The following is a 25,247-nucleotide window of genomic DNA, read 5'->3' as shown; positions in this document are numbered from 1 at the left end:
TTTGTTGCGGTCTTCGTGAAGGCCCAGTCAGGGTAGCCGCAAGCTTTCAGGTCTTCTCTCGTCTTTAGCTGTTATGCTGGTAGGCACATTCTTGGCGGGGTGATGTAGTGTTCTGAAAACCCTCAACTTATGTTCTAACGGACGATGAGAGTCAAACTTAGACACTGACCTGTGTGGGATGGTTTCTGTAAACTTCAATACCTAGATGTCCATTTTCTTTGAGAAGTACTGTACAGTCTAAAACAGCCTGTCCATTGTTCTTGATGTCTCAGACAGAAACTCATCCACTCCAAGGATCCTACACCTACACATAAACAGAGCAATATTGTATGTGTTGTCCAATGCAATGAAAACTGCAGAGTTCTGTATATTGGTAAGACAAATCAACCACGTCACAAACAAATGGGCCAACATAGGAGGGCTAACACCCCAGGTCAAGACTCAGCTATATATCTATACCTAAAGAACAAAGGACACTGCTTTGATGATAACAATGTGCACATTTTGAACAGGGAGGACAAGTGGTTTGAAAGAGTGTTTAAAGAAGCCATCTTTGTCAAACTGGAAAACCCATCCCCGAACAGAGGGGATGGGGTACGACACCACTTATCAGCTACTAACAATGCAGTCCTAACATCTCTACCCTGGGGTCTCAACAACAGTTCACACCTCCATTCATGACCCTCTTATTACCTCTACGACTCTTAACGACCCTCACATGATTGCTATACTTTTAAAGAACTCAGAGTTCATAAGCCAGAAAACTATCCACCATGAATCAGAACTAAGTCTGTCGTATGAGTGGCAAAACATCTTCTCGACAACACAGCAAGTTCAGTTGTCTTTATTTACTACTGCTTGATTTAAGTACACATATTGAAGCTTAATGGTCTTTGCAAATGGCAATGTAAATATTGGATGCCTACACGGTGGAAAATGAGAAGATGTAAAAGAACGGGTGTGGGAAAGTGCCTAGAGAAGGGGTGTGGCTGTTGATGGAGATCAAAGAATCAAGAGGAAGGATCTGTTAACTACATAAGCCACAGTTAAGAAAACGAGAAACCTCAGAAGTATTGTTGTGGAAAGGTGGATAGTCATTCTTTTTCCCCCATGAGGTCTCAAATAGAGGGCACTGATTTTGTGCAAGAGGGAAAATGTTTAAAGGAGACCTGAGGGGATTTTTTTCATTCAGAGAACAGTAGGTATCTGAAATGAATTGTAAAGAAGATAGTGGAGAAAAAAACAATAACATTTAAATGATATCTTGACAGGTACTTGAAAGAGCGAGGCATGAGGAATATAAAAATAAATCCAGGCAAGTGGAATTAGCGTAGATAGGTATGGTCCGTACATGCTACTTCTCTACTGTACAACTCTATGACTCCATAAGAACAAAGAAAAATCTATACACTAAAACCCAAAAAAAGTTTATTCCAGCAATATTCTATGAATTCTGTGGCTATGTCACTTGCAAAATCAATTTACAAATTTCAAAATTAGAAACTCTGTGGCAAAATGCACATACAAACTAACAAACAGTTTTATTAATTAAATCTGAGTGTGGGTGCTTAAGCTTACTAACCTCTCTAAAAAAAATGCACGATGCCGTAACAAGCTACACTTTCACAAAAGATTAAAACCAGTAAAAGTCAGAACTTTTAAATTTATTATCAATATTCAGCCAATTTTACATCTGCATTTTTTCCTTTTAAATATCCAGAGGGTTAAATATAAGTTGTCATAGTTACAAAATGTAAACCACTAGTAGTATAAGTCACATAACACCAGTACAATTGAGAAACGTGAACACAAAACAAGGCTGTGGATGAAAAGAGATAAAAATCACATTTTTATAGATGAATCATTGCATAAGTGGTTTTCCTGAGTTGGGAAAGTTACTTTCCTGTTCTAACCCGTTAGAATAAGTGACACTTTAAAACAAATTCATAATATTCAGTATTTTTAACAATGAAAATAAAAACTATGGTAATAATCATAGCACAAAATAAAACTGGAAACTGTTTGTGGAAGCTTATTTTTGATGTCTGTCTTCATGTTTTCATCACAGGGAAAAAATGTTTCTATTAATGTGTCTCTTATTACTGTATTTCATTTTTATATTTTTTCAATTTACATTTGCAAGGGACACACCTTTTTGCATTACAGTAATACATGTTCAAAATCTATTTCCATTTTGAAATATTTCATTCAGACTATTTACTAATATGTTTTTCAATAACCCAATTATATTCATTTATATTTTTTATGTGGAGTAAAACACTTACAATAAGGAGCATTTTTTTTTGTTTATGTAGTGGCATTACATTTTCATTTAAAAAATAGAAATAAACTATTCAACTGTACATGTGTGACAATAGGTCATCAATTGGAAATGTCTACTTGTCATTTAATACTAGATTAGAGGCTGGTGGTTTGTTTAGCTCACATTTTCCACATCATTTGGCAGAAATTTCTCATTTGCCTAGTCACAAATTAAAATAGGCTCCCACAAATAGGTCAAAGTATGATTCAAAATTGAGGGGAAAAAGAACATGAGGTAAGATAAGCTTGCACAATACTTGATTTCTACAATCACTGAAAGATATACAGCAGTTAATGTTTTCAAAAACCCCTGAGAATCACAATCCAGTTTCTAATATTCAGCACTAGATTGTAAACAGCACATTGACACAAAAGTATATATTTAATAGTCATTATTAATTCTAATTCTATCAATTTTCTATCAATATAGCATTAATCATTAGCATGTACACAGCAAGGACAATTGGACAATATCAAAGCTGTATGTTCTATAGTGCTTTTGCTTTCTTTAAAGTGTGTGTTTGTGTCTTTGGTATACAGCAATTATCATCCTTAATAAAATTAATAGATTATGAACCAAACATGAAAAGCAAAACTAGTTTTTGAATATTTAAATTCAATGATTAAAATAATAATATCTAAAAACCTTCAACTTGTAGTAATGGCATTGCATCACATACTGGAAAAAATATTCAAGCAAATGGGTTAATATTTAGACAATAATCAAAATAATCTGCATAACTCTCTTACATACAGTTTCAAGATGGAAAACAGCTTAATACAGTACAGGTAAACATTTCAAGTGTTGTGTGAGGCATACCTGCCAAAATCTGTTAAGATACATTAAGTAAATCTACAAAGACTTGCTAGAGATATATGCCTGAAGTAACCTTCATGGACAGGTGAGCTTTAACCTACTTGTTTAAGGTCGACTTGCCAACTCATTACGCACTGCCCTTACTGAACATCTTATGCAAGTAGATAGAAAAGGAGGTAATTTACATTTCAGAAAATACTGGCAATAAAGAACAGCCTTTATCAGACTTTGTTTTGATATAGGACTACACTGAACATATCTTTGATCAACATTTTATTTGTAGTATTTTAGGCTTAATTTCAATGTCTGCAAGCTTTTACTTTTTTATAATTTTTGGCTCTTTTGCGTAGAAACTATTCGAGTTAAAATCAAAAAACATTTCTAAAATAAATTCTGGATTTGTAATTACACCCTCTCCAACCAATTTGTAATGCAAATTAAAGTGAACTGATGCTTCCATTTCTGTCCATTTACTGCCTCCAATAGTATGCAGAGATAATTTTAACAATTCTTTGCCAGTGTTGCAAATCATTTGGATGTATATAAATCAGCATACGCAAATGTGAAGGATTACTGAAAAAGGTGAAACCACTTAAATAATGGACAAATAAAAACAAACTATTATTATTTGTAAAAAACATTCAACATACTGATGATGTTATGCTAAAGAGTTCTGTGACTCTAAACATTTCATAATAAAATTTAGGATTCATATATTTTCTGAGGATTGCAACATTTTATAAAACATCAGAAGCAAATTAAAGGTTGTCTGGCCAAGAGATTTGAACTTTGCTCCCTTTGCAACTTTATTTTCTATCTATATTCTTAATGTGAGATTCAGGTTGCAATCAGCCCAAAAGTGAACATTTCATTTTACTGATGCTAGTTCAGTTTGTTGCATAATTATGCCATACAGATTATAAATTATTCTGCCGAACAGCTATTTGCAGATATCAAATTTACTGATTGAGGCAAATTAAAGTAGCTGAATTCCAATCTGAATCTCTTGTCTCATAATGGAACACCTGACTAAATTACCAATTAGAAGTACATAAATGTTACTGCCAGAGCATAATTCTACTATTAAATACCAACAAAAGACCAGTGCAAACCTATGGAAAAGTTTTCCAAACCAGTATACTTTAAAAGCCAAAATATTCATCCAGACCACCATCACCATTCAGGTTTAGAATGAAGAAGGCTTTTCTTCTGCATTCAGAAGACTCCTAATTCAACCATTACAGTGCAAAGGCTAAATGAAAGAAAAGTCAATAAGGAATTTCAACCTTCAAAAGCTAATAATGTTTATAGCTGTGGATTCCAAAACAGCCATGTCGATATTGTTTTCAAATTGTGTCATTAAAAAATAATAGACATCCATGGGATATGTTGTGCTAATAGTAAAAGAAACTCTGACACATTAATCGCTCCTGCTGTCACTCAATTCATTTTCTACTGCCATTGTAACCAATAATATTTAAAACTCAGAATCCCAAATGCACTGGATTTTTAAGGTCACTTAAAATACAACCACAAATTAATCAGCCATTCCTATCAGCAATGCTTAGAGACAGGGATCCCCAGGTCTGTAAGCCATTGTCCGAGCTAAATAAACACTCAAACCCTGAACATATTTATCAAAAAATCTAATTTACTTGTACTGTACTCCGGCTTTGAAAACTTACTGTTGGCTTTTTCAAGTTTATCATTTTCAAAACAAATTTAATTCATAGATTAGTAATATATTTGGGTATAGTTCTATAAGCAGCAAAGAGCTCCCATAAGTCACATCGTTACATCAACTGGGAAATTGTTTTTAAATAATAAAGGAAGAAACCACCTACAAGAATGCAATTCAATGAGAAAAACTGCAGTTGTTAGCAATATGATTTTCTTATCCTCTCATTACTTTTATCCCAAATCCTCTTCAGGATAGCACCCCTATCCTGAAAGCAAGAATATGTGAATAGTAGTACAAAGACCATATCTAGAAGCAGAAACTTAATGTTCAAGATGCTCACGTGAAATAACACATCCCAACTTTGCCAACTGAGATCTATCAACTAAGCACACAGCATGGACATTCAGATCTTTATGGGTAGCAATAGCTAGATACTGCTCTTTAATTACTCAATTAGTTCCTCAAAGGAACAAATCTAAGCTTTTTCTAAGCAATATACACACAAAATGCTGGAGGAATTCAGCAAGTCAGGCAGCATCTGGTGGGCAATAAAGACTTTTCTAAAATTCTTAAGTATTAGTACTGATAGTTTTCTGGTGTGAATTATTTATGTTATGCATCCAAACACAGAGATCCTTGTAAGTTGAATTTTTGTCATTTTCATTGATTCAAATGACTTTAGTGATTAAAACAGCTAGGAGTTTATATGTGAACAATTCTTCAATTTCTGAAGTCACAACATTTATACTGATTAATGTTTATATGTCTTAATAAAAAGTCCCCAAAAGTTTCAGAAATATAGTTATAACACCATATTACACCTTTGAGTGCATGAACAGATTATAAAAACCGTGTTGTGATTGCATAATACAGAGCAAGTTGGAACAAAGGGATATGATAAACGCGTAAAGGGTTTATGGACATTTAGTCAAAATTGTTGATGTTGAAACATTATTAATATGGTTAAAACCTTTTATTAGCAACCATAAGGTTATTTCATTCACCTATTTGAAATCTATTTCTCTAGCAATATGGATTCTCAGAAGCAAATCCTCACACTGATCCTTTGGTTCCTAAGCTTTTCCATTTTATCAACAAGATTATTTTATCCAAATTGTATATCCGTGACAGTTTTTTATTGCATCATCAGAAAAAAAGATTTTGCAACTCAATACAGTTCACTATTTAACCTATATTGAGGTTTAAAGCTTATGTCATGATAGCAAATATTGGTTTTGCCCTTATTAAGACTGACAACTATTAGCCACAACAATGCTTTTCAGGATAATTGAATCTTCAAATCTCATCAGCATCAATTCTAAAATCTAAAGTCATGTTTTCAGCAACTTGGTATTTTAATGGTGATGTTCCTATAGAACGAATGGAGGTATACTTCGTGTAAGGCACTGAGTCCCTTTGTCTCTTGCACTCTGGTTATATAGTCTATATTGGTTATAGAGCAGGAAGATTATGATATCAAGGGGGTAAAACTCTTAAGCTTTAAACAAGTTTACATTTTTCACTAGTAATTTTTGCAAAATGAAATCTGAGCTACTTTACTAGCTATAACAATGTCAAATGTATTATCTTGCAGCAGAACCAAATCCTTTCTCAGATATGTAGGTGAATGCAGATTTATTTTGTTGAAAATATGAAAGAACCATACACCTTCAGAAAAAGTTATTCAATTATCAGGAATGTTGGGGCAAATATTTGAAAATGGCAACTAGGAAGTAGATTATGCATAGAGCTAAGTTCCATTCCATAGAATAGTAAAACAATATAAACCTATCAAACCCCATAGCAGAACCATGTCTAAAATGTCACTATCTCACAATATATATCTCAACTAAACAAAAGCCAAAATACAATTCAGATAAATAATTTATTATTTCTGATGTGCTGTACATGCACTAAATCACACTAAAATCAAATCAACCTGGCACAACTTGACACCACACAAAAAAATGAACTATCACATTTGCTAGCAACAACTGAGGATACATCTCATCTCCCAAAAGGATGAGGTCACTGGGTCAACTACGACAATGTATTGACTTTTTTTTAAAATGCCAATTTAACTTCCCTGTGCCAATATTTCGGAACATAAATTATCATTTTATCACAGCAATTAGAGTAGCAAAGTGTTATTATAGAGGGACAGGAAATTGCAACTTTAATAGACTATTTCCTACTGTTATCATGTTACAATATAAAAGGTCAAGATTCCAAGGACAGAAAAAGCCCCATCACTGCAGCCTTTTACTCCTTCCAGTCACTTATTTTCTCATACCTCGAAAAATCTAAAAGCAGCTTCACTGTGACAAAACAACTGCCCTCAGGCTCTTTCTTCTCAGCAAACTGGTAATGCATTCAATGAATTTATTGTACGTCTGTACTTTAAATTATTGGAAAGATGATGAGGTAGTTATCTGCATCTAATTTTAGTGCCAGAGTATAAAAGATAATTTAGTAAGCTATATCTCTCTCTCTATATATATCTCAATCAACAGTATTATCAATAAATTCAGCTACATTATTTGATTGCATTAACTGGAGAAAATGTTACAGGAAGGAATTCCATCCAACAGTGTTAAGCACTACAATCAGCTTTTAATGAATTCACACTGAATGTTGGAAATTTATGCCAAAAAAAGTTTGGATTACTGCCTCAAGAATATTAATCTGAACCATCATTATTTTGATCAATATTTAGTTCTTAATTCATAAACATTTGGCATTTCTCTAGCTAAAACTATGGTACTTGGAAAGAGATGCTTTGACAGTGGATTCAACATTTTGGTACTTGAACTTGCAAATTAACTGCCATTTCAGTACAAATGTGAGAGTGCTGCCTTGTTAGATATACCACCTTCCAGTGAAACATTAAATTGAGACCATGTTCAGCTGTGAAATGAAAACTTCCCATAACACTACTTCAACAGCAAGCTGTTCTCCTTGGGCCGCAGAAATCGTTACTTCATTACTATCAAAGAGGTCAGCAGATTATTTATCTCATTCATCATTTGAGGGATTTTAATATTCATACATTACCGGTTATATTTGATTGCAGGTAAGTGAACAATTTTCAAAAATAAATTACAGATTATGAAGTGCTTTGTGTCAAAACATGAAAACCTATGTAAATGTAGGTTTTTGTTCAAACTGAAATACCCCTGCCTTGTGAAGCATTTAAGCTTACAACTTTGAAAAAAGAGACTATGAAATACTATCACAACCTGACCAATTAGAGCAGAAATAAAAGGGGTCCCACAGCTGGGTTTAGTACACCAGATTAGGATTGATTAGCATGTATATTACTAGTTTGCATTGCCCTGACTAAATTATTTGGGTTTAATAATAATACCATCCACATTCCAGTAAATAGCCAGTACTGGCGGCATACACAATAGCTCATGATGATGATTACCAATCACAAATTAGCAAGGATACATGGCTTCTTAAAAAGGGAAAATGAATGACAGAGATAGGGGGAAAAACAAAATTACTCTGCTTTTAGTTACACTTGGTTGCAATTTGTTTAAGCATTTTTATATTACCCAGGAACATATAAAAAAACCTTGTCGTCAATCAACTGGAAACAAAGTGAAATACAATATGTTGGTACAGTACTTAGCACCATCTACAGAACATGGATCCACCAGGAAGCTCATAGCTCAGGGAGGAACTTACCAACAAGTACTAAAAACCAAAACACAGTCAAAACTTAAAATCTCACTAAAAGCGTCCTGATACTTGATGAACACGGCCACATCACTCATGTCAGTTAACAAGATCACATCCTGTCATTGGTGCTTGGCTAATGACAGAGCAACATATAATGACCCTCTTTTCAAACTGATTCAATCAGTACTTTTATTCCTAGTTTGGATCCTGAAGGCTAAGTGAGGTACTGTACCATTGCATTTAAATGTTGTACTCAAAAGCCATGCAACCTTTACCAATGACAATAAAAACCCTATCTATATTTCATTTTCGAAGTAAATTATATCCAACCTATTAATCAGAGGTAGAACAGAACAATAGAAAATTGTTCTGTAAACTGTAAAAAAAACAAAAAATCATGAGTATAAAGCACATTTTTGTAGGACAAGCCATAGACGATGCTATTAACAGCTTTATAATGTGTTACATCTATTCACTTGCTTATCCATTTAAGTAACTGATATTGGCTTCCAATAGTTCCAGATCATGACCATCCCACCATCAATTCCAATCACTTAAATCCAGTAAAACTGTAACAGAAATATTTAGCCTTTAACAACCCTTGCTTTTCAATCATCAGTGCGATATAGATTAACTTCAGCATGCTGATAAGTCAACAAGGCATGATGCAGTCAGTGCAACATGTTTAACAAATGATGTGAATAAATGGTAGTGTAAATGTATACAGTTAGAACATGAAAATCTAGCTATGTAGCAAACAATAGCTTTGAAAGTATTTGATCGAAAACCTATAAATACAAAACTAAACTGACTAATTGTATCTTCTTATGGAATATATAACACTTAAGTTTGGCCTTCACAATCACTGCAAAAATATCTATCCTTGAATTGTGATTATCTACCAAGCAGAAGAGTTTTCTAACATCTGCCTTAAAAGTGATGTACATTCTAAAATAGTAAACTTTCCACAAGATAAACATAACAAAGCTGATTCTGTATAAATATTTGACTTCAAATGCCACATTAAATATTACAGTAAATGCAGTGGAGTTCTCTTAAGATCAATGCCAAGCAAATCCAATCTCATTCAAGAGAAACAAATATTTTATGACGGTTAAGTCTTTGGTACATGTTTATCTCAATTGATATTTTCACTGAGGTCTATCAGAAGAGGATGTTAAAATCAATGCCATAAGTTAGCTCTTGTAGGTAATGTTCTTAGCAGTGTAAAAATAGTTTATGATATTGCATTTATAAAATAAAGCCATTTAATTTAGTGGGTTAAATAAAGCTTTTCTCTTGATTGAAACAAGACCTCACAGAAATTTGTTATAGCAGAAATTTGGGTTAACTGCATAAAAATGGAATTTTAAAAAAACTTCCAGAATTATTGGTAAGCCAGCTATGATGTCAAAATGGGAATGTAGTTGTCATTTCAAGGAAATTTAATGAGTAGCACATCAGCTCTTAACAAGTAACTGAACAGACTGCAGTCCCTGCATTGCTGGACTATTACTCAAAATGAAGTATTGAAATGAGAAGTGTAAGCACTTGGAGACCTATGCAAATATTACCGGCAGAATTAAAGGGACCTTAATGAATACTACTGCTAACATTTGTCAGTTTCCACCCCCCTAACCCCAAATGCACTAGACTTTGAACAGCATGGAATGCTGCTTTATGATCTAAAGATAACTCCACAAGGTCCTGTGTTGTGAAACTCAAACATATATTAATGTATATAATAAATATGCAGAACCATTGTAAAAGTCTGTATATTGCTACACGTACAAGAATGATTTACACAAGTGGATAAACATTGAAAAAGCTTATCCTTTTTCTGTTCAGCAGTAAATGAACATACTGAAGTACTAAGCAATATCATAAATGTAGCTGAAATATGATTTTCCTTCAAAAATATTAATATTCACTTATAATTCTCAATTAAAATACCACATCATGGAAATCCATATATTTTCTTTAAAAGCTGAGCATGGCTGAAAGGGAAAAAAATGTAACCAATGATAATCAGCCTTCTTGATTAAGTAGATGCTTGAGGTATTAGAAGTACATAGCTGCCCGGGATTCATGAGGTAACCCAGGAAAGGTTTTACGCAGAGCTGAACATAGTCAACAGTGGGCCCTTAGTTTTAGCCACTCTAATGAAGCCTCTGATGAATAACAGTTCATTTTCCTTGAGAGGTAAAAGCCTGAGAAATTTTTAAAGTGTTTGGCGGTGATGCACTGTGCTCATGTTGGCATTGTTAGAAATGCAGCTTCATGGTGAAGAGTTTTTTGAAGTATGTGAAGATGAGGATGTAGATGTACGAGTTACAGGGAAACCAGGTATGCTTTGGGAATTGCTGTTTTTGGTGTTACTTCCTTTAGTGCTGGATGCACCAGATACTCCAGGTCCTTGACCAAACAGGACACCTATTTAAAGAAAAATAAAATACTTGCATAACTAAACATGCCATTTCAAAATGCTGGAGACAACACAAAACTTCATGATTCAATTCTAATATTTCAGTCATATAAAATAAATAAATGAAAATATAATCATTAGGCCAATCTTATGTCCTCATTAATGGTCATCACAATACCAAAGAAGAGTTTGGAGTTGTAAGTAGTAAATATACTAGTTACCAATGCACATAATTCAAGAAAGGGGATTAATTCCAATTGTATGAGAAGCAAAGCTGTAACAGCCAATACCTTTTTTTTTAAAAAAAATCAATGTTTAACCATTAAAATGTACAAAAACCCATGATGTGACAAGCATATAATTTGTCTTGCTGTTACAGGATGAATTATTAGAAACAATTTAAGTGGCACAGATAAGATTGATTCAATGAAAGTAATATACGTAGATCTTTGATAAAATACATTCCCCGAGTGTGGTTTTAGAACTATGATGTATCAAGGGTCCAAATAAATGGCTTAGTTATGTAGACTCAAGAAAAAAAAAATACAGTTTAAAAGTATCTAGTGGTGGAAGGTTACAAATAGTATGCAGAATCTGGTGCTTAAATTACTGTTATTTATTATTAATGCAAGTGATCAGAGCTCTGAAATCAGAAAAATGATATCAAAAGTCTTAGTAACATCAAACTAAGAGGCTACAGATTTGGAAAATGAGAATGCAAGTATAAAATTTAATAATACAGATAAATTCCAGACAATAAATAACATGCAGAGTGTAAGGTTATAAGAAGTAGGAACAGGGTAAGGTCAGATGGTTGCTCAGGCCTGCTGTACTATTCAATTCAATCATGATTGATCAAACTTACCACTTTCCAACAGTATTTCCCTAACATTCTATTCTGTTACTAAATAAATATCCAATCTCATCTTTGAATAGTCAAGAATTCAAAGTCCACAGTTCTCTAGAGATAGGAACTCCAAAAATATAGTCCTTTAGAGAAGAGATTTTTCTTTGTTTCAGCCATAAACAGACTTTACTTCATTCTGAAGCCGTACCCTCTAGTTCTAGACAAGACAATTACTAAGCAGAAGGTGCTTGGAAACTGCAAGGTCTGAAAGTACACAAGTGACCTGGTCCAGATGGATTACACCACAGGGTGCTGAAAGGGGTAGCTGAAGTGATTGTGGAGACATTAGTAATGGTCTTTCAAGAATCACTAGATTCTGGAAATCTGGAACCTAACAGAAAGCACCTGGCCCAGATGGGGTACCTGGCCGAGTACTAAAGACCTGTGCTGATCAACTGGCTGGAATGTTCACCAATATCTTTAACCTCTCACTTCATCAGTCCGATTTATCCACTTATTTCAAGCAGGCTTCAATTATACCGGCACCCAAGAAGAACATGGTAACCTTCCTCAATGACTATTGTCCAATAGCACTTACTGTACATCCACTGTGATGAAATACTTGAGAAGTTGGTGATGAATATATCAGCTCCTGCCTGAGAAGTAACTTGGATCCGCTCCAATTTGCCTACAGCACAACAGGTCCACAACAGATGCCACTTTATTGGCTCTTAACTCAACCCTGGCACATCTGGACAGCAAAGTTGCATACATCAAAATGCTCTTTATAGACTACAGCTCAGCATTCAATACTATCATTCCCTCTCAAATAATAAATAAGCTTCAAAACCACGGGCTCAATACCTTCTTGTGCAAATGAATCCTCAATTTCCTCACTTGCAGACCCCAGTCAGTTCAGATTGGCAACATCTCCTCCACAATCTCTATCCGCACAGATGCACCACAAGGCTGTGTGCTTAGCTCCCTGCTCTATTTGCTTTATACTTATGACTGAGAGGCTAAAGTACAGCTCCAATGCCATATTCAAGTTTGCTTATTACACTACTGTCATAGCCCAAACCAAAAGTGGTAATGCATCAGCATATAGAAGGGAAATTGAAAATCTGGCTGAGTGGTGCCACAACAGCAACCTGTCACTCAATGTCAGCAAGACCAAAGACCTGAGTTTTGAATTCAGGAGGAAACTGAAGGTCCATGAGCCAGTCTCATCGGGGGAATCAGAGGTGGAGAGGGTCAGCAATTAAATTCCTCGGTGTTATCATTTCAGAGGACCTGTCCTGGGCCCAGCACATAAGTGCAATTATGAAGAAAGCACGGCAGTGCCTCCACTTCCTCAGAAGTTTGTGAAGATTCATTTAAAACTTCCAACAAACTTCAATAAATGTGTGGTGAAGAGTATATTGACTGGTTGCATCATGGCAAAGCCCTCCCCACCACTGAGCACATCTATATGGAGTGCTGTTGCAGCATCCATCATCAGGCACCTCCACCACCTAGATCATGTTCTCTTCTTGCTGCTGCCAACACAAAGGTGATACTGAAGTCTCAGGACCCATACCACCAGGTTCAGGAACACGTAATACCCCTCAACCATCAGGCTCTGAACCAAAGGGAATAACTACTCAACTTCACTTGCCCCATCACTGAACTGTTCCCACAACCTAATGACTCACTTTCAAGGAATCATCATCTCATGTTCTCGATATATATTGCTTTTGCTTCTTTCTTTCTTTTTTCTCGACTTTCGAATTTGCACAGTTTATTGTCTTTATCACATTGGCTGTTTGTCCTGTTGGGTGCGGTCTTTCACTGATTCTATTGTATACCTAGGATTTACTGTCTATGCCGCAAGAAAATGAATCTCAGGGTTGTATATATGACATACATGAACTTTGATAATAAATTTTCTTTGAACTGTGAGATAGTTCTGGACTCTGGAGGATTAGAAAACTGCAAACTTTTTAAGAAGTGAGGGAGGCAGAAAAAAAATAGGACAGTTAGCTTGACTTCAGTGGTTGGAAAAATATAGGAATCCACTATTAAGGATGAGTTGAGTTACTTGGAGGCACATGATAAAATAGGCCACAGCATGGTTTCCTAAAGGAGAAATCCTGTCTGATAAATCTGTTAGAATTCATTGAGGAAATAACCGGCAGGATAGACAAAGGAGAGTCAGTGGATGTTGTTTACTTGGGTTTTCAGAAGGCCTCTGACAAGGTGCCACACGTGAGGCTGCTAAACAAGTAAAAGTCCCTGGCAAACAAGAGAAAATCTGCAGATGCTGGAAATCCAAGCAATACACACCAATTGCTGGAGGAACTCAGCAGGCCAGGCAGCATCTATGGAAAAGAGTACAATCAACGTTTTGGACTGAGACTCTTCAGCAGGGCTAGAGAAAAAAAAAGAGATGAGGAATCAGAGTTATAGGGTGGAAGGAAGGGGAGGGAGAAACACAAAGGTGATAGGTGAAACCTGGAGGGGGTTGGGGGAGGGGTGAAGTAAAGAGTTGGGAAGTTGATTGGTGAAAGACATACAGGGCTGGAGCAGGAAGAATCTAATAGGACAGGACAGAAGGCCATGGAAGAAAGAAAAAGTGGGAGGAGCAGCAGAGGAAGACTATGGGCAGGCAAGGTGATATGGTGAGAGAGGGAAAAGGGGATGTGGAACGTGCGGTGGTGGTGGGGGGGGGTCATTACCAGAAGTTCGAGAAATTGACGTTCATGCCATCAGGATGGAGTTTGCTCCTCCAAACCTTGTGTGGCCTCATCATGACAGCACAGATGGACATGTCTGAATGGGAATGGGAAGTGGAATTAGAATGGGTGGCCACTAGGAGATCCCACTTTTTCCTAATGGTATTACAGGGAAGATACAAGCATGGTTAGAATATGACTGGCAGGAGGCAAAGAGTGGGAATAAAGAGGGCCTTTTATGGTTGGCTGCCAGTGACGAGTGGTGTTCCACAGGGGTTGATGTTGGGACCGCTTCTTTTCACGTTATACAGTACGTCAATGATTTGGATGATGAAATCGATGAATTTGTGGCTGGGTTTTCAGATAACATCAAGATAACTGGAGGAGCAGATAGCGCTGAGGAAGCAGGGAGACTGCTGAAGGGCTTAAATAGATTAGGAGAATGGGCAAAGAAAAGGCAGATTTAATATAGTGTGGGGAAGTATATGGCCACACACTTTGGTAGAAGGAATAAAGGTGTACACTGTTTTCTAAATGGGGAGATTATTCAAAAATCAGGTGCAAAGGGATTTGGGAATGCAGGCTTTCCTAAAGATTAACTTGCAGGTTGAGTCTGTGGTAAGGAAGGCTATTGCAATGTTAGCAGTCACTTTGAGAGGACTAGAATATAAAAGCAAAGACGTAATGCTGAGGCTTTATAAGGCATTGGTCAGACTTCACTTGAAGTATTGTGAGCAGTTTTGGGCCCCTTTTCTAAGTAAAGATGTGCTGGCATTGGAGAGGGTCCAGAGGAGGTTCACAAGAATAATTTCAGGAAAGAAAAGGGTTAACTTATGAGGAGCATTTGATGGCTCTGAACCCATACTCACTGACTCACTGGAGGTTAGAAGAATGGTGGGGTGGGGGGGGGGGAGTGTGTCATTAAAACCTATTGAATATTGAAAGGCCTAGATATAATAGATGTGGAGAGGATGCTCCGCATAGTACGAGAGTCTAAAATTAGAGGCTTTGAGAGGGTGGTCAAGGATTACGTCTGCAGCTTGCTACCACCCAAACTGGACCCCCTACAATTTGCCCACCAACACAACCGATCGACAGATGATGCAATAGCCACTGGTCTACATACCGTCCTTACACATCTGGAGAAGAAGGATGCTTATGTGAGAATGCAGTTCTTGGACTGCAGTTCAGCCAAGCTCAACAAGAAACTCAGTGGCTCCGGCCTTGACTCTGCCTGTGCAACTGAATCCTGGACTTCCTGTCAAATTGCCAGCAGGTTGTAAGAGTGGGCTCCCTACCTCCAATCCTCTGACTCTCAATACAGGAGCCCCTCAGGGCTGCGTACTGAGTCCCCTCCTTTACTCCCTGTATACCCATGACTGTATCAGCACCCACAGCTCCAATCTGCTAATTAAATTTGCCGATGACACTACATTGATTGGCCTTATCTCAAACAATAATGAGGTGGCCTACAGGGGAAAAGTCATCTCTCTGACACAGTGGTGTCAAGAAAACAACCTCTCCTTCAATGTCACAAAAACAAAGGAGCTGGTTGTGGATTACAAGAGGAATGGAGAGAGGCTAACCCCTATTGACAACAATGGATCTGAGGTTGAGAGGGTAAATAGCTTCAAGTTCTTCGGTATCTATATTACCGAAGACCTCGTGGTCTGTACACACCAGCTGTGTGGTGAAAAAGGCACAACAGTGCCTCTTTCACTTCAGACGGTTGAGAAAGTTTGGTATGGGCCCCCAAATCCTAAGAACTATCTACATGGGCACAATTGAGAGCATCCTGACTGGCTGCACCACTGCCTGGTATGGGAACTGTACCTCCCTTAATTGCAGGACTCTGCAGAGAGTGGTGCAGGCAGCCCAGCACATCTGTAGTTGTGAACTTCCCATGATTCAGGACATTTACGAGGACAGATGTGTAAAAAGGGCCAGTAGGATCATTGGGGACCTGAGTCACCCCAACCACAATCTATTCCCGCTGCCATCATCCAGGAAGCGGTACTGCAGCATAAAAGCCAAGACCAACAGGCTCCAGGACAGTTTCTTCCACCAGGCCATCAGACCGATGAACTCATGCTGATTTGAGTGTACTCCTATATACCATTGACTGTTCTATTTATTATAAATAAGTTACTATGATTGCACACTGCACATTTAGATGGAGAGGTAACGTAAAGATTTTTACTGTTCATGTATGTCAACGATGTAAGAAATAAGGTCAATTCAATTCAAAGTGAAACTTTATATTCACCTGTATAAACAACACCATTGATCTCCACTGACATACTGATACTATTCATGCCACTTGTGGCGAGGTTCAATGCTGACTCCTGGCGGTCTGCTGAAAAAGAGAGAAATGCAAACATATGGAAAATGAATATAAGCAATAACAGTGTAGAAATATGGCTTATATGATTCCAAATTATAAATATCCTCTAAACGATCCTCAATGGAAAAAAAAATATTAGTTGTGCTCTTCCAGTGCTGTAAAGGTGGAGCACTGTGTTGTCAAAGGTATTGCCTTTCAGGGAACATAAAACATACGTCACTTAATTTTCTTCTGGGAACATAGAATATGCCATTGATATTATTCCGGATACCATGCCAATATTAATCCCTCAAACTACACCCTCAAAATCAAGTTAAACACATTATTTGTTATGTTTGTGTTTGTTAAACCTCGTAAAGAGATTCTACCTTGGAAAAAGTGCTTTGGAGGATGCCAAAAGGAATGTAACAATAGAAGTTTTCTTTCTTTCAATAACAATAAAAGAACCAATTCTTTGCTCTCCAGAAATTTAAACTTCCAGTCTTTTTTGGAATTCAGTTCCACTACAATATTATGTTTAATGCTATTCCTATAAAATAACTAAAGAGCTAGTCATTGACTTCAGGGTGGGGGTAGAAGAGTGCAAGATTCTTCTGTCTTCATCAACAATGCTCAAGTTGAAGTTTCAAGTTCCTTGAGTAAACATCGTTAATATCATCAATTGCCTGTCCTGGTCAAACCACAAAGGTGCCACAACCAAGCAATCACACTAACACCGCTGCAACCTCCAGAGACTGAAGAAATTTGGGATGACTTATCAACTCTTAAATTTTTTTTTAAAAAAATCGATGCACCACAGAAAACATCCTATCTGGATGCATAACAGCTTAGTATGATGAATGCTACGCACATGACTGCAAGAAACTGCAGAGTTGTGGACACAACTCAACAGTGACTGCTGCAACCTCACAGCTTCAGCTATCTGTTTAATCCTGACTTTTAGTGCTGTGTATGTAAAGTTTTACACTCTCCCTGTGACCACATGGGTTCTTCCAGGTGTTCTGGTTTCCATATTCTAAAGACATGCAACTGTAAATTATCCTGAAGGTGATGGATGGCAGGGGAATCCAAGGGGAGTTAATGGGTGTCTGAGAGAGAATGGGTTATATGAAAATAGTGGGAGAAATGCCTCCAAGAACCTAAACAGACTTCATGAGTCATATGGCTTCCTTCTTTACCACAAGTAAATTGAAGATAAAACCATTAAAATATGCAGTAGCAATTCAAGCAGATAGCTTACCATAACATCAAGAGCAATAAATGCTGGACATAAACACTACACTATGATTCAGAAAATGAATTACAAAATGTATAGATTAAATAACAATTAAATCACCCATTTTAGTTTGTGCAAAAAAAGCAACATAGTCACATTTTCCCTTACTGACTAATCCATGAACAGAAGGCATTGAGGATCATTTTCATTGTCAAAATTGATCACCTTAAATCCAAACTCTTCTATTGCCTCTACAGACATAATCCTTTCCCTTGTTATCTTCAGACATCAACACTTCAGTAGTTCATGATCCAATTCAACTGTCATAATCTACAACTCATCCAAAACTCAACTATTCATTGTACTCAACCTTAAATGTTCCTATGAAGTATCCCTATGAAATAATTACAAACCCTTGCTTTCATAAAACCCTTTTCGTTCTTTCCTGATTGTACATCCTTGTCTAGTTTCTGGAAATTCCTTGTAAATCTTTGTTCCCATATGCAGTCTGGGATTCCTCTGCAACAGTCATACTTTTCACTATTTAGCTCTTTCATTTTTTCATCCTTCACAGCTCTGCTTTTATTCTGAACTTCCCACCATTTGTTCACAAATTTTTTCCTGTAAAATTACATCTCAGTTTGATTACTACTGCTAAACTTTAGTGTAACACTCAATACTGTACAGGATGTTTCCACCTCTGGTACTCGCTGGAATATTTTATTTTACTAGCATCATTAATTAACTACAATCTGTTGAGATAGGTCCTTCCAGCTGAACCATCCCGCAACACTAATTTAACCCTAACCTAATCACAGGACAATTTACAATGACCAATTAACCTACTCAGTATGTCTTTGGTTATGGAAGGAAACGAGGACCCAGAGAAAATCTACACATTCCACCAGGAGGACATACAGACTTCTTACAGAGGATGCCAGAATTGAACTCCAATCTCTGATGCCCTGAGCTGTAATAGCATCATGCTAACTGCTACACTACTGTGGTGCCCAATGATTCCACATTTATTTCAACATCTTTCATATTTTTACTGCAAATATTTGTACCTCACTTTCAAATAAATGCAGAAAACAGATATCAGTAATTATCCAAATGTGGCTAAGGACAAGAAATGCAGGAAATACTAATTTACAAAATAATGGAGAGTGGAGAGGTTGATTGAATGAGGATTGATTGAGCAGAGAGTGGAGAGGTTGATTGAGAAAAGGCAAAGAGATTAAGAGTTGGTTAATTCTTCTGTTGGTGCTACTTTCAAAAATTCCACTTTCCAGATCAGCAAACTTAGCACAAGCCAAGAAACAAGAAACTCGCTGCTTGGTATGTCTCATGGAGGGGAACTGTACAGTGAAGATCCCTATGCACAGTATTTTTACACAGCAAGTGATTAGACTTTGGAATACATAATGTATTCTAAAGTCTAATCACTTGCTGTGTAAAAATGCTTCTCCCGTTAAGAAAGGCAATAATGTACATAGGGATCTTCACTGTACAGTTCTTTCTGATCCTCAAAATAAACTTTCACTACTGTTTGGAGTAAAGAGAAAATTTGTCCTGTGATTTTGTGGCTGGCTGCAACATCACTCCAATACTTTCCTGATATCTTTCTCACATCACTTTTTTTCTCCCCATTCATTTTCCTGAGATCTAAACAATGCAGGCAAGCCCAGAATTTACTGTCCATACCTAACTGCTCTTTAAGCCACCTTCTAAAGCTACGGATCTGTTTTGAGCGTAGCAGTAATGGCAGAATTGAGTGACCTACTGGGCTATTTCAGATGCCACTTAAAAGTCAATTTGTCTGGGAGGGTCTGGGATCACACACAAATCACAACAGGCAATTATCCTGAGGAATATGAGTAAAACAGCAGACTTTTTATGGCACCTGGTAGTTTCTGTGGTCATTATTACTAAGAATAGTTCTGATAAAAATTACACATTAAATGAATTTAAATTTCAACCTCTGTGGTAGGATTTGAATTTCAGTCCCTAGATAGTCTAAGCCCCTGGATTACTGATCTGGTAATTAAAATCACAATGCTGCACCACTATCATACCTTCACTGCAATTTACTTTCACGGTACTTCCTGCTGGAGTGGGGTTAATCTTCGGGGGCAGGGGACGGAGGAAAGGAAACTCATAGATCATCTTTATTCAGAAGAAAGATCACACTAGCCTCAGCCATTGAACTGCAGAATGAAGACGTGAAGGTTGAACTTAGTCATTATCAACTCATTCACCGAAGTGTACCAGAGAATGGGCCTTCTACAAAATGAGGTCCAATATCAATCTGTTTTCAGTGTACAATTTTAACTTAAGGAAAAAAAGGTGTTTTGCAAACAGACCCTAGAAAATGTGGGCCACTTCTTGTATCTCAGAAACAAACTCTCAATGAAGGCAGACATTGCTTTAAAAAAGTTAACATGAACTTCAGTGTGGCTGCGGAGCTGTAAGTTTTCTGAGAACGGCAGTATTTGGAAATCAATTGTCAAAAGCGTTACAAGTTCATGGTCCAGCAGGCTGCAATATTCCTGACTCCCTTACTCTTCCAAGTTACTTATGCAATGCAGCAAGAATCTCAAAGAGGTTGCACAATTGCTCTGTGCAAAATATTTCAAATCTATTGGCAGACTAAGAGAGCCAATGTAACATTCTCTTGGAACAATATTCCAAGCATTAAGGTTCCATTTAAACTCAGTTATCTTCAAGGGGCCAACTCAATACCAGACTCTGGTATTGAGTTGGCAGAGGAAACAATTCAAAAATGTATTTTCTTATGAGCAAGAAACAAAATGCAAGCCACTTGTACGTGAGTACAGATATTCCACTAAATTATGTCATGTGAGCCAGTGAGAACAATGAATACAGATTTGCTGCCAATTTTTAAAGTCATTAAGGCCTGGAATTTCTGCTCTTCAATTTCCTTCCAATCAATAACTGTATATAATCACAACATATAGTAATATCCACCATTGTTGCATAAGGAAAGTTACAAGGAACTACTTAAAGAGGGTTTTTGCTAGAGATGAGCAAAAATATCAGATAAGAATGAAATTTGAGTAAAACAGAAATTACTTTTACCTAATCTAACCTTGCACAAATTCAGTGAGCACTTTCCTACGTGCTGTGAAAAGTGAAGTATCTGCTGCCCTGTTGGGCTGTACATATTTTCAGGAATTGCATGGTTGAGCAGAAAGCAGGATTTCAGCTCATACTCGGGTATCTTAATCTTCTACACTATTAAAGTGGGTAAAAACCACTTTACCCAAGTAGACCTGCAAGCTCACTAGAGGAAAACTTGGGTTAATTTTAAAATGTTATTTGCAAAATATTACTCTAAACATAAACATGAAGAAAATTACCATAAAAATACTTTAAAGTATGCTCTACATTTTAGTAAATTCACCTGGATTAAATTGATCTATCAAGCCCCTATGGGTGCGGTTATAACTGATAATCAAAAACCTCCTTACTTTAGATTAAACAGAAGTACTCGGCAGGGATGTCCTCTTAGCCCTTTATTATTTAGCTTGGCTTTAGAACCCCTTGCTATTGCTCTTAAAGATTCCAATACTGTTCAGGGTATTAAGAGAGGGGACAAGGTACACAAGGTTTCATTGTATGCAGATGACCTGTTAGTCTATATTTCAGATCCTAGGAAATCTATTCCTTCTATGCTATCTATATTTTCTGAATTCAGTAGTTTTTCTAGATATAAGTTAAATTTACATAAAAGTGAGTTATTTCCCATTAATAATTACTCGGATCAATAGCATCAAGTACCTTTTAGTATTGCTAAAAATTACTTTACTTATCTTGGTATTAAAATTACTAAAAATTTTAAGGACTTGTATAATTTTCTCCCATTAATTGATTACACCCAACAAATGCTATCTAAGTGGTCACCTATGACGTTATCATATAGGTCGAATTAATGCTATTAAAAGGATAGTTCTACCGAAATTCTTATATACATTTCAGGCAGTTCCTACCTTTGTTCCTAAAACATTTTTTGATAGAATAGACTGTATAATCTTACCTTATATTTGGAATAATAAAAATCTTAGATTGAGTAAACCTTTATTGCAGAAATTAAAAAAGGATGGTGGTTTGGCCTTGCGAAATTTTAGAATGTATTGTTGGGCAATTTGGGATCATTATTCAGACATACATGAATGTCCTTCATGGTTGGATTTGGAGGAAAACTTGGTGAAGGGGTTCTCTTTGGCCTCTTTACTGGGAGCTCCTCTTCCCTTTTTGTTTTCTAAGATTAGTAGACAAGACTTTAATCCCATTATTAAACATACTTTAAGAATTTGGTTTCAGTTTCGTAGATTTTTTGAGTTAAATAATTTTATTCTTTCTAGTAATATCCATTTCAATTGTTTTTTTAAACCATCAATTTTGCATAAGGCCTTTTTAATTTGGAAAACCAAGGGAATAACATCTTTTTCAGATTTGTTTTTAGGGGATCATTTAATGTATTTTTCTCAGTGGATAAATATGATTTATCTAATGTACACTTCTTTAGATATTTACAAATTAGGAATTTTTTACGTGGTTTGCTGCCAAACTACCCTTCTGCTTATCCACCTAATACGACAGATGCTCTCTTTCAGCTTAAACCACTTCAAAAAGGGTTGATAGCTATAATTTATAAACGGCTATTGAATTTACGAATGATATCAAACGATAAAATTAAACACTTGGGAATTGGAATTTCAAGAGCCATTTTCAGATGAACAATGGAGTAAAATTTTTCATTTGGTTAATAACTCATCTATTTGTGCCCACCATTCCTTGATACAGTTCAAGGTAGTGCATCGGGCCCATATGTCAAAGGATAAACTAGCATGTATTTTTTCCAACATCAATCCTATTTGTGACAGATGTAATATTGAGGTGGCCACTTCAACTCATATGTTTTGGTCTTGCATAAAGCTAGACAATTTTTGGAGAGATGTTTTTAAAACGTTATCAAAAGTCTTGGATCTGGATCTACAACCTAACTTACTTACGGCAATTTTTGGGATTATCCCATCGGAACCAGGAAATATTCCTGTTTCCGCTCAACTTATGATAGCGTTTTCAATTTTATTGGCTAGGACAGCCATTTTACTGAAGTGAAAGGATTCTAATCCACCTACTGTCTTTTATTAGCTTTCCTCCATTATGTCCTGTTTAAGTTTAGAGAAAATAAGTCGCCGGACATTTGATACATCCTTTAAATTTGACCAAATCTGGCGACCTTTTATTCAATATTTTCATTTGATTTGATTTACAAACGTATTACTCTTCCAATTTTTTTTTTCAAAGTTTTAGATTTGATCAGAAAGTTTTTCTTTTTTTTTGGTCGTATCCTCAGAACGGACTGCCCAGTCCCCCTTTTTTTCCCCTTTTTTTTGTATAATGTAGTGGGGTTATTTTTTCCTTCATTTAAAAATTTAAAGTTTATTTTTTCTCTCCATAAATTGAATTGATAAGAGGAGAATTAGCTGTCTTCTTTTTTATTATATAGTACATACTAACCTAACACTATGTATTATTTTGATGTCTATTTCAATTTCTGTTTGTATTGCTGATATATATATATATATATATATATTATATGAGATAATTCTCCTCTTGTTTGTATTTATGCTCCTTTTAAATCAATAAAAAGTTTAATAAAGAAAAAAGAAGCAGCAAGTAAATTCACATCTCACAATTTAAAAACTATACATTTTCTGTCTTAGAAGCAAGAATACTGTACATCACACAGTTCATTATACCTTGGCTGTTAATTCTGATGTTCATTGGTATTTGGGCTGTCATAGCAAGTAGATTCTGTTGAATAGCACGTTGCATTAGCCGTTGCTGTTCTTCCATCCCAACTACCAACTTCTTCTCAGGAGGTTCTCCAGATTCTAGCTTTTCTCTCAGCTGGTCTAATGCCACAGCTTGTGCAGCAACTGCAGCTTGAGCTGCAGCTACCTGGTGACCAGTGAGTGAAAGAGGAAGTCTACCCGCCATTGTTAGTGGAATAACTGAATCTTCCTCTGCAAAAACAATGATACACATCAAAATGACATCATATCAAAACCTTCATAAATATTTAGAATTAAGACTGCTACTTGAACAATTTTGAGGCCTCTGTGAAGAAAAGAGCAATTTCTTTATAACTTTCTTTTTTTCATATCTAACATTTCTCCCCCATTACTTCACAACAAAATGGGATGATTTTCACACATCAAAAAGTTTGTTAATCAGAAACCAATATTGAGAGCATAAATCTGCTGGGCTAAAATGCCTTTTGTTCTCTGCAGGTAATAATTACGAAGTTGAAAAAATATCAATAATGACAGAGACAAAACAAATTGCAGTTTCTGGAATCTGGAAGGGAAAAAAACAAATTGCTGGGAAAACTCTTAGTCAGGCAGCATTAATGGAGGAAAATGAATGTCGATACCTTTTATCTGGACTGAAAAAGTAGATGGGATATAGCCTGTACATAGACAGGGGAAGGGGCTGGGTTGTAAATTATCACCTAGATAGTATACAACCAGACAGCAACCGGATCCTTGACTTTCTGACCAACAGACTGCAATTAGTAACTAGGCAGCAACACTTCAGCCATGATTATCCTCAGCACTGATGCCTCATAAGGCTTCTCCCTTAGCCTCCTACTCTACACTCTATAAACTCATGACTCAGGCCAGTGTGGCCTAGTTCGCAAGGATTCATAGTGAGCTAAGTTGGAGTAGAGTACAATGAGAGAGAGAACCTAATGACATGGTATCATACTTGTGTTTACAACAATGAATCTAAGATTGAGAAGGTTGAGAGTTTCAAGTTCCTTATTGTGAACATCACCAATAGCCTATTCTAGTCCAATCACAGAGATCACGGCCAAGAAAGCTCACCAGTACCTCTACTTCCACAGGAGCCTGAAGAAATCTGACCCTCACCAATTTTTTATAGGTACACCACAGAAAGCATTAGTTTTGGACACATTGTGGTTTGGCATGGCAGCTAGTATGTCCGAAATTGCAGAGGGTTATGGAGAGAGCTCAGCACATTATGCAAGCAGGCCTCCCTCCAATGACTCTCAACACTTCTCACTGAAGCAAATAAAGGGCCAATCAACCCAAACATTCTCTCTTCTCCCCCGCCCCCACTCTTCCATCAGGTAGAAGA

At 36.4% G+C, this 25,247-nt stretch overlaps 1 protein-coding gene across 2 annotated transcripts in view; it reads right to left on the bottom strand.

The window, feature by feature from the left end:
- Window positions 1-1,644: 1,644 nt before the first annotated feature.
- The window catches only part of arid3a (AT-rich interactive domain 3A), a 98,434-nt gene continuing 74,831 nt past the window's right edge, over window positions 1,645-25,247 (bottom strand). The window contains exons 5-7 of one of the 2 annotated variants that reach the window (XM_072244514.1): window positions 23,843-24,109; window positions 16,760-16,849; window positions 1,645-10,940 (exon numbers count right to left, since the gene is read on the bottom strand). In XM_072244514.1, the coding sequence (XP_072100615.1) occupies window positions 10,786-10,940; window positions 16,760-16,849; window positions 23,843-24,109 (512 nt within the window). In that variant the 3' untranslated portion in view covers window positions 1,645-10,785. The remainder of the gene's footprint in view (window positions 10,941-16,759; window positions 16,850-23,842; window positions 24,110-25,247) is intronic. The other variant, XM_072244515.1, reaches the window with a different exon arrangement.

The sequence above is a fragment of the Mobula birostris genome, chromosome 26 (assembly GCF_030028105.1).
Source record: "Mobula birostris isolate sMobBir1 chromosome 26, sMobBir1.hap1, whole genome shotgun sequence".
Classification (NCBI taxonomy): domain Eukaryota; kingdom Metazoa; phylum Chordata; class Chondrichthyes; order Myliobatiformes; family Myliobatidae; genus Mobula; species Mobula birostris.
Note: the sequence above shows the minus strand (reverse complement) of the source record. Positions and strands in the feature narration are given on the sequence as shown.